The 16,279-nt window shown below is 40.0% G+C and overlaps 1 protein-coding gene across 1 annotated transcript in view; it reads right to left on the bottom strand.

The window, feature by feature from the left end:
* The window catches only part of CIT (citron rho-interacting serine/threonine kinase), a 68,001-nt gene that overhangs the window by 41,841 nt on the left and 9,881 nt on the right, over nt 1-16,279 (bottom strand). Inside the window, exons 9-12 of the mRNA XM_066562404.1 lie at nt 11,674-11,854; nt 4,570-4,675; nt 3,553-3,696; nt 2,107-2,226 (exon numbers count right to left, since the gene is read on the bottom strand). Coding sequence (XP_066418501.1) covers nt 2,107-2,226; nt 3,553-3,696; nt 4,570-4,675; nt 11,674-11,854 — 551 coding nt within the window. The remainder of the gene's footprint in view (nt 1-2,106; nt 2,227-3,552; nt 3,697-4,569; nt 4,676-11,673; nt 11,855-16,279) is intronic.

Here is a 16,279-nt window from a genome sequence, read left to right as displayed (position 1 = left end):
ACATCTATGAACAAAAAGGCAGAATGGCTTGAAGGAATAAATGTTCTGCTCAGAAATCATAATTTGTTTAGACTTCCTAAAATACTGGGCTTTTTATCAGTGAACACTTGACCAAAGAATTAAAGGTATGACAATAGTTGCCACTGTTACAATGAGCATTTGGGAAGGGAGGAAAATGGGGAGGGAGAAAAGAAGAAAGAAGAGGAGATAATTAGTAATATTTCAGGTTTTCTTGTTTCATCACATTTGCAAGATTGTCTTTGAATAAGTCCCAAAATAGATCAGAGGAACTCAGGCCACACCACTCAAGGCAACACAGAACAAACCTCTGGGGTATGCATTGCTCAGAGTTCTAAGATACCAAGAGATATTTAAGCACAGATTACTAGACAAGTTCAGGGCATGTATCTGAAGCAAATCACATCAGAGAACTACACAGACATGAGTGGGGCTTTCAAGAAAATACAGATTCTGATTTGTTGCAAGTTTGTCTGTTAGTACAGTTCTTCATCAAATAACAACCAGAGCACAGGTTTAGTTAAAACAAAAAAGCAAAACAAAACAAAAACCAAACACACACCCCAAGCAAACAAAAAATCCCACAAACCCACCATGCTCTTCTATCCAAGTACCTGAGGTTAAGTTGAACCTACAGCCTCACCCTGAAAATATCAAATGCCTAATTATTGGGTTTTGAAGATTCTGCTTTGCTGTTGATTTGACTCATTCTCTCTCAAGCCTCAGGTTTCCAACAGCAAAATTCTAAGGGGCTCTTCCAACTCCCAGTTCCCTCTGACTTAAAAGTCATGGTCCAAGTCTTTAATGGCCAAGATCCACCTGCTGACATGAGTCAGCACAAATCTCTCAGCATTTTTGGTTGTGAGGTTCTTGCACACGTGTTTCAGGGAGCTCAGAAGGCCACCACAGACATGAAAGTCTGCAGGACTCATTTGTTGAACTAAGCAGCCTCTTTATGTCATTGTGAATCTTCACAAGCCAAATTAAGAGATTCTGGGACAAAGTGTTTGATTAAAAATTAGTTGGATTATGTTTCCTCTGTTACATTTGCCTGTACTGCCTAAGAATCTGTGGATATTTAAAATCATCAAAAATGTCCCCCATTTCAGCATTTAAAGCAACTTTGCTAGCAAAGCACCAGAAGAGAGAGCAGGGAGCTTTAGATTCCTTGTATTACATAAAACAACCACCCAGAAGAATGCTGGGGAAGTCTGTGGAGGCCAGCTACATCCAGAGGGTTGGGTTTGCATTTCATTACTTTTTACATAAGAGCTACTCATGTCTGGAGAATTATTACCAAGGTTTCAGGGCTTCCTTGTCTCAGAGACTTTGAAATGAGTCAGTTAATGTTTGTAAAGTGCTTTGAAGATGAAAACCAAGATAATTACAAAGAATTGTTTGAATGCTATAGCAAATTTCAGTTTCTTTTTCTCAATGCAGCATGTTGCTGTTAATTCATAAAACTGAATGGCTTCTCCCTTGCAATGACCACATTTGTCACAATGTTTTCAATTAATTTTGACTTTTTTTTTTTCCTATGAGCAACTATGTGATCTTTCAACATTCTTTGGGTGGAAAAGAAAATTATTTATTGCTACTTCACAAACAGGTCAAATCGGGAAAAGAACAGTTAGGCACCACATATTCTATTTTGAAATGCTATTAAGCATTTTAAATAGTAAGATAAAGAAGAAAAATTTTAAAAAAAACAAAAAACACAAAATTCAGGTTAGCTCAGCTCTCTCCCAGGTGAAGATTCATTAACTTGTGACATTTAAAATGGATAGGTCATTTCTAGTGCAGCATGTCACTAAAGCATTGGAACTTTCTCCTAAACTGATTGTATAGATGAAGTACTTTCAGGACTAGGAAAAGAAAAAGGTGAAGTCTGGAGTTTATGCTTACTTGCAAAATACACAAGTGGAATTTTGTAGCTTGCTGTATTGCTCAGGAACCCCTGTGAAATCACACAGCTTGGGAGTTATCACAGCCTATCAACACCGAGCACAATCCTGGCACCAGAGCCAGAATGTGCCAAGAATGCCTATTTGTGGGCAGCCACTCTGCTCCCCAAAGAAGCAGGAATACCTGTTCTTTGATCTCTTGCAGTTTTCGGCTTTGCTCTCTGATATCATGAAGTAGCTGCAGTGCCTTATCATCTTCCTGAGACACCTCCATCCGTGCCTGCTCCAGGCTGCGCTTTAAGCTCTGCAGAAAGCAAAATGTTCAATACATAGGCTTTGGTTTCTCAAATGGTTGTATAATGAAGATCTTTAGTTACACAAATGCCTCCTTGACTGCAGTGAGGCATCAGAAAAATGGAGGCACCAATGATGGAATCCTAATGAAATTCATGGCCAGTGCTGCTCCTATCTGAACAGAAGCAGCCCATTTTACAAACGCTGTTTACTCAACTTAAATCTTCGTTCAAATCTCCACTTCCTCACATCAGGTGTAGAGACAAAAACCAAACACAGATCACAAAAGGCATCCATTATTGACAGCATTTATCTATATTTTATCCAGCACTATTAATTCACAACCTAGATACAATCCTTCAACTTCATGTTACTTACATTTTTCTTGTTGCTGTTAAGTGAGTCAAATGCTTTAATCATTGTTAAATTTCTGTAAGGAACAGAAGAGCTGAGTGTATCTCACCACATGCCTTACCTCCAAATTTGGAGTCACCAGTGGAGTGGTGCTCCTATTAACTAAGTGTTATTCATCAACAGGAAGATATAAACTGAATTTTCTTCCTTTGCCTAGTAGCATTCAGTATAGGAAAATCACTTGGCCCCATTTTAAGATGTTCTTCCCAACAAACCAAGACATCAGAAATGGTTTAAATTCTCTGGAACAGAGTATTAGCTGCATTTTTACTCTTGGTACAAGAGAGGAAACATAATTGTGTATCTAACTGAAAATACAGAGACTATCAACTAGAATGAAAATAGCCTCTCTGGAATATTGCCAGTGACAACTGGGCAGACATTCCAGCTCTCATGAAAAATGATCTTTGAAGACATGGCTTTACAGCCTCATTTTTATATTCTACCTGAAAAATAGCACCTGCCCTAGATCTTCCCTGACACTGTGCTGGGGAACAGGATGGGTCTGAACTCAGGACACCACAGATGGAGGCAACACCACTGCTTCCTAATCCTATTTGTTCTTGAAGATTTCTGTCTAGGCACTGATTAGGCCCCATCCTCTTCCAGCTTAGAAACCTTCAAGAAGCACAAACCAGGCATGTTCTAGCACAGCCAGTAAGACAAACATCACAAAGAGTTTCAGCAAGACCAGGACAGTAGTCACTCCTGCGTGATCTAAGCACATGACCATGAAACAACATCTGAATAAAACTACCAATCAAGCTTATGCAAACACTTCAGGGCTCCATGTTCAACAGATATCCTCTCACATAGTATTTTCTCTCCATCAAGTACCCCACTGAAAGCATGATGGAAGAGAAAGACAAAGACCACCAGATTTCAGGCCTTCAGAGCTGAAAGGACTGGTGTAAGGGCTCACACTGCATTCTGTGATATAGGTGGCCAGGTCCTGCTCCAGGAGGGATCGCTGGGTCTCAGAGGCTTTCAGTTCCACCTCCTTTTGGCTAAGTACAGCCTCCACCTCTGACACTCTCCGGTGCAACCGCGTCATTTCCTGCTCCATCTGCAATAAATATCAAGAGGTTATAAAGGGGGGCTTCAAAAGCTTTGTTAACTGCTACTTTCAGAGCTCTCTTTGTAAGGAGTTTGTCTCCAAGAGACTTCTAGCTATGTTTCTCCAAATGGTGTTTAAATTCCGATACCATTGTCTCTGCTCCAGGAATGCACAGTTCTTCTTAAGGACAAAGTAGTAAGTCTAAGTCACCCCATTCATTCAAGCTGCTTGTTCATATTCAGTCATTCTTCGAACCCCAGTTAGCAAAGAAGACACAATCATTTTTCACCTGACTTGCAGAGATGGGTCACTTTAACCTTATCCCAAATCCATGCTGGACCAGAAGATGGTTTCCCCCCATCTCCTTGTCAGGAACAAATGGTCAAATCCAGAACCGAGCAGGGAGAAAAGTAATGGAACTCTCATAAAAGTCTCAAAACAAGCAGTAAGTGTTAAAAGACTCCACCAGGTTCCCTTTATTGGAGCACAGCAACTGTTACAAGACGTTCACCATAAAGCAGTGACGTGACAACAGTTATATAAGCAGGAGCTGATGAGTGAGGAAGAGCCCTCAGAACAGTACTGCTGTAATGTGTGTCTGATGAAGAGGCAGGGCCTGCAGGAAGCAGCAGTCGTCTGTGGCACGCTGACAAAAGCACTGTTTAAAATCCAGAGCCGCTTCTTGTTAAGTTAAAAGTATCTACAGCAACAGCATGGCCTAAATTCATCTCCCTTTGTACTGGACAGGAAGCCACCTCTCTGAAGGAAAAGCACTTTGCCCACCACGAGTCTGGATGATCAGCAGCATCTGACAGATCCCTGGACATACAGTGGTTGCAGATTCCTGGAGCAATGGGTGTGGCCAATCGCATGAATAAATACCTTGTGACACTTGTCCTGGGCGTCTTGGAGCTCTTTGCTCTTGAGAAGAAGTGTCTTTTCCATGGAGCTGACCTTGGCTGGGGAATCCACACTTGAAAAAACAGATCTAAAAGAGCAAAGCCAAACAGCACATGAATATGGGCAAAAGGTACAGAAATCTGATTTATGCAGCCTCTGTAAAGTCATTGGGTACTTACTTATTCCAGGATAAAAGAAATGTGATTGTGCAGCAATCACAGCCTAACAGCCATCATTGCAGATCAAAGGTACCATAAAAGCTAATGACAGTACACCATTATTAAATAATCCACGTGCACTTCTAATTACAATATTAATATTTTCCATCAGTGGTTGTGTCAGAGTGCAAAACAATAAATCACAGCAGCAGTTTTGCATGATTTGTAGGGATTTATAGGTGCAACAAAAACAGAGCATAAAGTCAACATAACCATTTGGAAAGATAACAAATTTTCAGAGAAATGCTTTTTATTTGGTACTTTATTTTTAAACAGGTTTTTAAATTATCATCAAAGTATAAAAGCCCTACAAACTTCAACATGTCATAATCTGCACCACAGGAAGAAGAATTTAATATCCTTAGTTACATTCTGTGAATCAAAATTGAAACTTCCCTAACCCAATTCATATGATCCCTACAAACCCAATCAATATCAATATGATTAGTCACACTGCAGAACTTCAGAGTTCCACTTAGAAGTAATTTTTTTTTTTTCCTGAGACACAACTGTACTGTTCAAAACAATTTGACTCCAGAAGCCAGGGGAAAATATTTACTTGTTCTTAAGCTTTCTGTCTAATTGAGACTCAGCATTTAAGAAGTTTACCATTCCTGTTAGTCTAAATTTATTTTAGAAGAGGATAGGAAGCCACCTGATGTTTAGGAGCATATTTTTAGTGCTTTGCAAAGTCTTAAATATGCAATCTGCGACCAAAAAATTAAGTACACACATCAAAACACAATTTTAAAAATCACATTCTCCCTTGCATAAAATGATTCAGACTAGAGACTGGAGCAGTTAATGATGGAAGCTGTGTTAACTGATAGATGAAAAAGCAGCAGTACAATGAAGGTGCTAATAAAAGATCACACAGGCTGCCCACACGTTGCTTTCTGCTTCTCCTGGCCACAGTTTGGTGTGCAGCCAGTTATCCCCACGGAGAGAAAGGAGCTTTGAGCAGCTCTCTGCATAGAGCCAGACACCCACACACAGCAGCACAGGCTCCTCTCAACACCAAGGAAAGTTTTGTTCCATCACCACCATTTTCTGAGAAAAACCTACTCCTTAATCCAACTGGATATGCAGCAGAGGCACAGAAAGATATACATGGATTTTTACAAAAATGCAGCAACATTCCTGGATCAAACAGATCTTCAGCACCACCACCTCGAGCAGTGATTAGGAAAGACTGTTTTAATATCAGCAAACAAACACAGCAAAATCCACCAATGCTGCCTTGAAAGGTCAGGTATTAATATATCTCTTCAGAAACCTGATATGGAAAAACTTAGAAGAAAGAATCCTGCATGTCAATGATAGAGATATGATCAGGACTTACTAAAAAAAAAAAAGTTTAAAATGAATGCTTTTATACAGCATTCCTTTAGCCGTGGTCCAATCAATCTGATCCATCAAATTACCATATTTAAAAATCAATTTATAAAGCGTGTCTATACTCCTACAGAGAAAAAGCAACCATCTGAGAAAGATGCATATTAAATCCCATAACAGCTGGGTGTACAAACAAGGCTAAAAATGAATAGTTGAGAAAAGCAGTCTAAAAATACAAATTAAAGCTCACATTAGCTAAAAAAGACACTAAGGAATCTGCTTTCAAATGTTAATCAAATATATGTAAATAGCTGCAAATATGTACTGAGACAAATCTGAAAATCTTCTTTTAATAAAAATTTAGTTTTACAGGTCTGAACTGTATTGGCTAAAGCAATTTCTTTTTTAAATTACAGTTTCAACCTTAATCATCACTTTTTTACTTCCATTCTTTTCAGATCTGAGGCATTACCTAAGAAAACTCTAGCCAGTTCTGACAGAGCTGGTTTTATTTGTGTCTTCCATTCCACCTCCCCAAAGGAGCTAATTTTATTTGCCATTTTTGCTTGTTTATTTTATTTGCTATTAAAAGAATCAGAGCCTAATATTACAGGCACCATTTTGCATTTCAAAAACTTCTCATGGTGAACCAGCTGAAAGCATCCCCAGGCACTGCAAGGCAGGCAGGAACAGGAGGGATGCAGGGAAGGAAAGTGGAGTTCTGCAAAAGGCAGGAGGTTCAGTCAGGTGGGATGGGATGGGACAGGGCACAGGAGACTGCCCAAGTTTGGATTTCATGAGGTGACTGCAGAGGGAGCTGCTCCTCAGGGCTGGTGTTGGCTTTGTAAGAGGAGAGAAGGCTGCAGACACAACTCCAATCTTTCTTCCCCATCCCTGTCCAAAGTGAGGAAGAAATTCCTTAAAAATATATGTGCTGGTGACACGGTGATTTTCCTGCCATGGAAACAGTACATCTTATCCCCAAGGGAAGCTGATCTCAGTTAGCACTGGACACACAGTTTTTAGGAGACATGCTCTCCCAGTAATTCTTTCCTGTGTACAAATTGTATTAGAACAACTTCCTGAACATCCATACAACCTTCAAAGTATCAGAAAGGGGCAGACAGAGGAAATCAAGAGAAATGGAATACTGGCTAATCTAATAAGCCTTGTCATGGTGATAGAAGCTCTCAACAGAGCATGACAAGGTGGAAAATACCCACATTTCTGGGGCACTTATATTCTTCCTCAGTCAGCATCATTGCAGAAATTAAACACATACAATCCAACATCAAAAGCCATGATGCAAAGCTATCATTCAGGATGGGACCATCTCCGAGTATTTCATTTAATTAACTGCTACATCTGGATCAATTCTCTTAGCACAACAGAGCAGTTTCTGCTGTTTCCTCTCAAGCATGAAAAAAATTATTAACAAAAGGTAACAAGCTCCATCAACAAAAAAATTGCAGTAAAAGATTAAAAAAACCCCAAATCCAAGTTTGGAGTACCAAGCTCTCATAGCTCTGGCTGTGCCAATTTACTTTCCAGAGAAGCAGAGCCTGCATGACTAAAAGCCAAGTTAACTTAGAGCTGACTAGTGATTTCACAGCTAGATCAGCAGCAGCCTCAACCAGCAGAATGAGCAGAAATGGGGCTGCTTGTGTAAAAGCTCCTCCAGTCCCAACGTGGCTGAGATGCAGAAGAAAAAAGCATTGCCATGGGAAAAGCTCCAAGCTGATTCTTGGTGTCCAACTTATACCTTGCACATCCCATCACACCTTGTAACTTCCTGTGTCCTTTTCTGCCACTGTCCTAAACCCCCAACTCACCTGTGCTTCCTTCTCACAAGGATTGGCACCATCTGTCCTAATCCTGGCCCCCACACAACATGCTGATAATCTCATCCCCCATCCCTCATGCTCTATTCTTTTTAGCATTATACTCATCTGTACCTTCCACCCCCTCGTAAATGCTTGCTCAGGCCTAAAAAAAACCAACCAAAAACAAACAGTGATACCATCAATCTGTGAATAGAGCTTGCTGAAGCAAAGCATATTTTTGGTATGCTCATCCTGTGCTTCCTCTTTCATCTATCTTTGGTGAAAGAGCTTACCAGAACCCAACAAACTGTTGGAAGAAATCAGTAGAAATCCTTCTTTTTGGAGGAATGGCCCATTTTAACTCAGTATTTTATAATGACTGTCATGAATCCATACCAAATTTTTAAATTAAAAAAACCTCAACCCCAGTAACCCAAAAACACCCCAGAAAACAAAACCCCAGAAATCCTGAGAAACACCATTTCTTAGGACCTCAGAGAGAGAGCACAGGCAGGCAAAATTTTGAATAGCAAACTATTTTTTAATTAGGTACTTATTTTTTATTAGGTATTTTGATATATTTCATTTGGTATTTATTTTTATCACACACTAATTTTATTAGCTATTTATTTTTATTAGGCAGTTTGGTATATTTGGTTAGCTCTGGATTTATAACATATTTATCTTAAGTTTTCTGCTAGTCACCTGCAAAAGACAAGAACAATTTTCTTCCACCACTTGATGCATATTTTTGGCAGCTAAGGGTTTCTGTCACTTGTTCTAAGCACTGGAGATCAGCCATGGTTAGGGACAGGAAGTAAGGTGGGGCTGGCTTTTAATGGAATTAAACTCTTGGTTGCCTCTTATCTTGTCACAGTCACACGCTTGCAGCCAAACCAGCAGCCAGATTTGCAGCCAGACAGGCTTTTCTCCCCCACATCCAGAATTCAGAGGCCATGATGAGAGAAGGAGTTAGCTGGTCCTTCTCTGCAGCCTCAGCCCAGCTCTCCTAAAAGCAGATTTCACTGAAACATTCTGCTAGTACAGGAGCCCACAACTTAAACAATGTCCTTGATTTCTCCTGATTGCTTCCTATGACACATTATTGCTGTGTCTTTTGCATTTTTGATTAATCTCACATTTGTTAGAGGGACAAATTCTTCTCAAATCTCATGGTATGGGGCAGTAGACAGAGCACTGTAATCCAATGGACCCTTCTAAAACACACACCAACCATGTCATTTCTGGCAACAGGTCTAAGTGACTTAAAGAAGGAAAACCCTTCTAGCCCCAAGTCATTGGGAGAGTGGAAAATAGAACTTCTGTTATCCTTCTTCTGTCCTTCTTTAGCTGCCTTTTCTCTGAAGTATTTGAAATACCCAAATACCCAGCTTCTTACAGTCCAGTGGACAAGGGCAAGAGCATCACCCTGACCTTCAGAGTCTGACAGCCCCCAGGTTCAAAGTGCTGAAAGTTTCAAGGATCTGGCCACCAGCGCTCTGCAGTTGCCTGGCCTTACAGTAAGCAGCACTAGAGGGTTCGTGCTGCAGACAGGAAAATAGATCTGCATCACTTAGCAACCACAAGGATAGACTTTCACAGGAAAAGGTTTTTTTAAAAAAATTCTGGACTGATAAACTTCATGACTTAGGACCTTCCAGAGAAGGCATCCCAAGATTCACAGCAGATAAACCCCCTCCACACTCTATTGTTCATCATCTAAAATTTTATTTTCAAGGCAGTGCAGACAAACAGTACTCTATTTCCTCAAGTAAAACACACAGCAGACAATATTTTATAAGTAAGAAGTTATCTTTTTGTGACCCATTTGCAGTGGTATTGAGAATAAACTAATCACTGCATTATTTAAATACAGGTATTTTAAAGTCTCCATAAGGGCTTTTCCATACTTAAATCACCTTCTTAGACCACAAGGCAAGTATTTACTGCTAAAAATAAGTGCATTTTTCGAGATCTCACTCAAGAAAAAGAAACCATTATTATTTAGGAGAAAATTCAATATAAGATGACTTTCTGTTCCAGTTTAAGAAAAAACAGGCCACACCAAACAGAAATTTTATTTCAGTCAAAATTTCTGCAGAGGACGTTAATCTCTATATTCATTTGCTATACCTCTTCTCACCTATTCCCAAAATTCAAATGTAACTTCCATACGCATTTTTGGTAGCAGCTCCACAGAGAAAGCCCCTCAGTCCATCTGCTACAGCTCTCTCAGCCTCCAGCACAGTTTCACCACTGTTCTGAGACTTCACCCCACGCTCCTCTTCAGTTCTAGTCCTGGGCCCAATGACATACATGTTTTTACCACACATATATGGTCACTGTTGAGGCTTTCCTGACTGTAACCTGAATGGCCACACAGACCTGGTACACGGATTGCAGTTCTCCAGGCAGACAAGAGAACAGCCTAAGTTATCTCACTCATAAATTAAGACAGATTTTTAACCTCAGGTATCTACAGATCTAACATTCCATCCTGCTGACAATATTAGATCATTTCACCAAAAGAATACTTTCTGAGGTTTTATATCCTCTCCCCTCCTTCCTCTTTTGCCATAAAAGCAACTCTGCTGAGGAGGGAAAGGCAAAGAATCCCTTTTTATTTCTGGCATAACCATCATATAACCTTGATTCACGGTGTGAGCAAGATCAAAGATGTCAACAGTATCACCAAATTCAGTGACAAGCTTACTGCAGAGCAACTATCACCAATATGACATAAAATGAAACTCAATTAAGACAGATTGACAATGAAGTCCCAGAAGGGAGCAAACCAGCAGCAGGGAATGAGGGTTGACATGATAACACAGGGCATTGAGTCACTAACCCAGCCAAAGCCACTGCGTTCCTGAGAGGCCTCCTGGTCCTGAGCTAAGGACTTCCCAACTTAACACACTGCACTAATACTTTTTCAATAGCTCTGTCACCAAAAACCAGCCAGCCACCACATAAAATGGTTTATATCACACTACTTATATTCTTCTTTTTCTCTGACTCCATTCTCTTGGAAATAATGTTTTCTTTCCATTGAAAATCATTTCTCTGAGGTCTTTACATCCCTCCACACACATGGCCACTGCATATTTGATCTGAATCTCCAGTGTCTGAGCACAGACCACAGCAATGTCCAGTCCTCCTATTTAACTTGACCCAGCAGCACAGAGCCAGCTGCCATGCAGCTCCTTCCCTTGCTCACTGACCCATCACTGCACATTCCCAGGTTAGTGGAGCTCCTTTTCCATGGATCACTGATTCAGCCTTACACATTCCCAGCACTTGGTGCCCACTCTGCGACCCAATAAAATAACACCATCCCCTTTTTCCATCTCTGAACTCCTCAGTATTCTCCTCCTTGCAGGGATCTGCAGTACCAGAAATGCAATCACCTACTGCTCCCTGCTTAACAGCAACAACTAATTCAAACTATTTGAACTACAATTTTAATAATAACTGGTTTAGAATGAATCTTTCTATCCCATTTCCTCCCCCTCATCCCAGAAATAATCAGAGAACAGTAGGACATGCACAAGACACACCAGCAACAGATAAAGCCCGAATCTGGCAGCTTCCCTACAGCAGAGTACAGGTCAGTTAAAACAGCTTTTCCTCTCACACACACCATCCTCACTGCAACAAACCTACCCATTTTTCCAGCAGTCCTATCCACCTGAGCAATAATTTCTACTTACTCTGGTCTGAGTATCCCCAAAGCCTTGATGAATGAAAACCCCACAAACGGCAAATCTTCCCCCGAGAATCCTGCTGGGTTCAACTGGCGCGTAGAGGATAAAACCCGCGAATTCTTCTCTGGTTCATCAAAATTTGAGGTGTCATCATCAGACTTGAGAGTAGGAACGAAGGGGGGAGGAGCTGGTGGAAAAAAAGCAAGAAGAAAAGATAAAATTCAGCTACAGTTCACTCTGCAACAGTCCCACTCATTCAGTGCTTGCAATGGCACTGCAGCTCCTGCTTTTAATCTTGCTAACACAAGCAGACTGAGCTGCTGCTCTCAAAGCGTATTACAGCAACAAGAGATTAACCCCTGAGCTGCCAACATGGCTACCACTCTGCAGGCACAGCATCTCCCACACTGTTCAAACTGAGATTTAGCTTGGGTATTAGAGATTCTGGGGTTTGGGCTTTTTTCAGGTGAAGATGTTGGGGTTTTTAACACATAAATAATAAAATCAAAGCACCAGGCTAAGAAAATCATTACTGTAATATAGCCAGAAGCCTGTCAATTCTGATTCATCTTGAAAAGGAAAATGTCTCCAACCTGTCCAATTAGTGACACTACCTGAGAAAGAAGCCTGATCCTGTGCTAGTCAGCTAAGGGATATATCTTACCCTTTAACACTAACAAGAATCTTCCCAGCATGGGTTTCTAATCAACAGCAAGCTGGTCTTTCTCCTGGAAGGTTCTAATAAACTATAGCTACTAAAAGCTCGGTGGTCTTTAGGAAAAGAAGATTGATTTTATTTCTCTAAAAGAGCTTGCTTAAGATCTGGAACTCTTGCCGGGACACCACTGCAGTCTGGCTCTGATACAATCAGCTCTGAAGAGAGGTATAAATAGCAGGAATTACAATGTATTTCTTACTATAATTTCTAAATTGGTACCACTTAACTTGCTAAGCAGTTGTTTAATTTCAGATGATTTTCTCGTGCTTGCTTCAGTTTAATTAACCTGAGGAACAAAAGGACAAGTTCTTCTCGGTGCTGTGCAGCACCCGAGCTACCTGCTGGCTTGGCTACGTGTGGGAAAGGAATGAATGCAGAAGCCCTGCTGTGCAATCCCTACCTCATTAAATCACATTTCCTAACATTTATTTATTTAATTTCATCACTCGGGTCCCCACTCACTGCAACTCTGAGCTCAGCAAAGGGGAGACAGCTCCTCAGCCAGCAGCTAGAACAGCCCATTGTCACCAGCTGATGGAAGTGGAGTGTGCTAAAACCGTTACCATGGATCCAGCATGGATCTCCCTGAGCTGAAGGGCTGATGAGGATTGAAGGACTGGGAACAAACATTCCAACCCCTGCAGTGCAGGCTCCCTGCTCCCGAGTCGGCGTTAACCCTACCTGCCTGCGGCGTGACAGCCGCTGCTGCCCGTGAGTGGCAGGGGCACAGCGAGTCACGGCTGGAGGCTCTGGCTCCCTCTAGGCTGCCAAAGCCCTCCACTGCCCGCCTTTAACTCTCCATTCCCTCGCTGGAACTACCCACCAGACCAGCATTAAGAGACAGAAAAAATAAAAAATTAAAAATAAAGAATCTGTCTCCGTCAACTGCCAAATCCCAAGTACAGGCGCAGGCTTTGGTAGCAGCTCCCTGAAGAGCCATCCTGACGCTGCTCCCAAGCAGGGAAGTGAGAAGAAATTCCATGAAGCAGATGCTGCTCGTGTACTGTAGCTCCAAGTGCATTAGAATGAGATAAATGGGGAAAATACACTAATTAAATAGGTTCTGTAGTAAGCAGTTTCAGTCTACTGGAACTTACGAGCTCCAGAACATTTAAAATGTATGTCAGTATCACAGATTTATTAATTTCTTCTCTGTAATTAGTTATAATAAAAAATATAACATAATGCTGATACTTATGCAACATAATTTTGAAATATAGATTGTTGATTGGAATATGTATTTCCTTTTAAAAAAATCACTTAATATCAGGATAATGTCCAACTACTCTTACAAATGTTCTTAATTATTAAAAACAGAGAAGTAACAGAAAAAAATTTGTAAGCATATAATCTTAAATGCAAATACAAGCCCAAAGTTGTAGTTAATTCACAGCAGAGGAGAATCAGTTCAGGATTAGTATTTTTTAGTTTCAGGACCTTTGCTGAAAGAACTCTGTACTTTCTCTCACAGAAAGGGATTGCTGTGGGATTTTTAACACTGTTTTTGAAGGCAAACACTGTCTATGAGGTAAAGTAAAAGAGAAAACAGCAAACTCTTCACTTCATCTGCAGAAGTTTGGAATGTTTTTAAAGAGGCAGCAAAAACCAACTTAGCTGCCTTTTTATAATGGTACAAGCACCCTGGTTCTGTCCTCCCCAGAGCCTAACAGATATAACTTCATCTCTGAAAGAGACATCTAAAGCCTTACTTCCCACCAGAAATTAGCAAAGAAGATCTTAAGAGTCATCTTCAAGGCCTTGCAATTAAAAAGAAAGTTGTTCCTCCTACCAACAATAAGAATTGCTACTCAAACCACATGCATAAAAGAAAATATAATTTAACTATGCATGCACACAAAAAGATGAAAAAGCACTCAGTGGGGGAACAATGGATGCACAAAGATAAAACTGAATGTGAGACAGAGCAAACCTTTGGGGCTGGTGGAAACTAGTTTAAAGAGCACAATGTTTTACACTACAGCTTCGTCTGATGTTCAATAAAATATGAGAACAAAGAAGAGAAATTGTGAATACTAGATTAAAAAATAATGAAAAAACCCTTTGCCCTCTATTTTGCATTCACTAAAATCCACGACTAACAGTCCAAAATCTCTGCAACTCTGCAGTATAAATTTGTTACAACATTTGTATCAAGAAGTAGTAGCAACTAAAGAGAAAACTTGAAACAGTCATTTGACAAAAACACCTCTAGATGTTAAGTAGTTCTGAACCTGTCAACAGTGGCTGAAAATGAGAAGCAGAACTTCTGAAGAAGTTTCAGCTGTTGGAGAAAAATATCACTTAGGGGTAAGAGGGAATAACTTTCAAAAAAAAAAGCAAATCCACTCTGTGTGATGTTGCTAATTATTTGGTAGCTTCCTCAAGGATTTTTATTCCTCAGACTAAGGAATCCTTTACCTGATGCCCAAAATACCCACAGAATAAACTGAGTAGTCTTGTAAAACCCAGCTAAAACACACAAGCAATTTTGTTCTCAAGTGTGGGTCACACCATGGCATAATGTCTAGTTAAGTTATTATTTCTTGTTTAAAATCAGAAAGCTGTCACACAAACATAGCATTTTCAGAACAAGGTGAAGACCGGTGAATGCAAATACATTGATGTGCTTATCAGTTGCTTCTTTAAAAGGAAGGATCCTTCAGCAGAGGTCAAGATAAGCCTCTGAGAAATAAATGTGAGCACCATGCCATCACATCTGACAAGGTGACAAATTTGCACTTTTGTCAGGCTCACCCAAAAGTATTACTCAAGAAGACAGCAAACCCAGTGCTTCTACTCACACAAACTGGTTGGGTACAAAGAGCTCCTTTTGTCCCCGACACGTTACAACAATGTACATGTTCTGTTTACCATTTAAAGTATCTTGTGGAGAACTGCATGTTTTAAAAAAGCCAATTCCTTGCCTAGATACATCCCCACTTGTGGAAGGATGTAACCCTCTTCCATCTGTTCCAAAGAATGACTTTCAGAGGAAAAGGGGGTGTTGTAGGTTGCTAAGTTTAAGGGAAAGAGAAAAAAAAAAAAAAAGAAAAAGAAAAAAAGGAAAAAGAAAAAAGGAAAAATCCAAAACCACCACATATACTCCAGTATTTTAATCGGTTTATAATTAAGATTAGATAAAGTGTCTTTTATGGAAAAAAGCCTTTTTTTTTTTAACTCTGCCTCGGTATGTGTATTTATGACTGGTACAAACAGCATTGCCTTAACCAGGTCTTTCCATCCTTTCAAAATATTTTCATGCAAATTCAGAGAAGAGAGACTGCATTTCCCCTGGGACAGTGAAAGACTCAACTGAAACAGGAAACTTAAATGCAATACAGAATGTTTCTTAAGGATAAAAATGTGTCTCTTCTTGATCTACAAGGTGATCTATAAATGCTTTCTGAGGAAAAGCATCCACACAGCCTTTTTAAATAGGTTAGGCATTCCTCTTCCTCAGGCTCTAACAGACCTACTTGAGAAAGTGTTATGAAAGAAAAATAGACAATCCCAGTGATGAAACTAAAGGAAATTTTTCCTAAGACCACTTATAAAGAATGCACTGTGCTAGTTCTAACCTATCATTACAATATTATCTTAACACCTTTAGTGTTTTGTCAAGGCAATGATCCAACACATACATTCCTATTAATAAAAGTGATTTCCAACCTGCAGTGCAAGTGATCTCCACTTCAAGAAACAAGTCAACACATTTTTCTGAAGACAAGAATTTAAATTAAACACTACAATGTGTAGCTGTTAACATGCTGAATGACAACATGGTGTTCATAAGGAGAAGTGTCTTGGACTTATGAATAATGAGATTTGGGTCCTGCCTCTTTAACAGCAGAAAACAGTTTAAAAATCAGTCTTTAATACTTTCTCAAGTTCTTC

This window comes from Molothrus aeneus, chromosome 18 (genome assembly GCF_037042795.1).
Source record: "Molothrus aeneus isolate 106 chromosome 18, BPBGC_Maene_1.0, whole genome shotgun sequence".
Taxonomy (NCBI): Eukaryota; Metazoa; Chordata; class Aves; order Passeriformes; family Icteridae; genus Molothrus; species Molothrus aeneus.
This window is presented reverse-complemented; position numbering and strand designations above follow the sequence as displayed.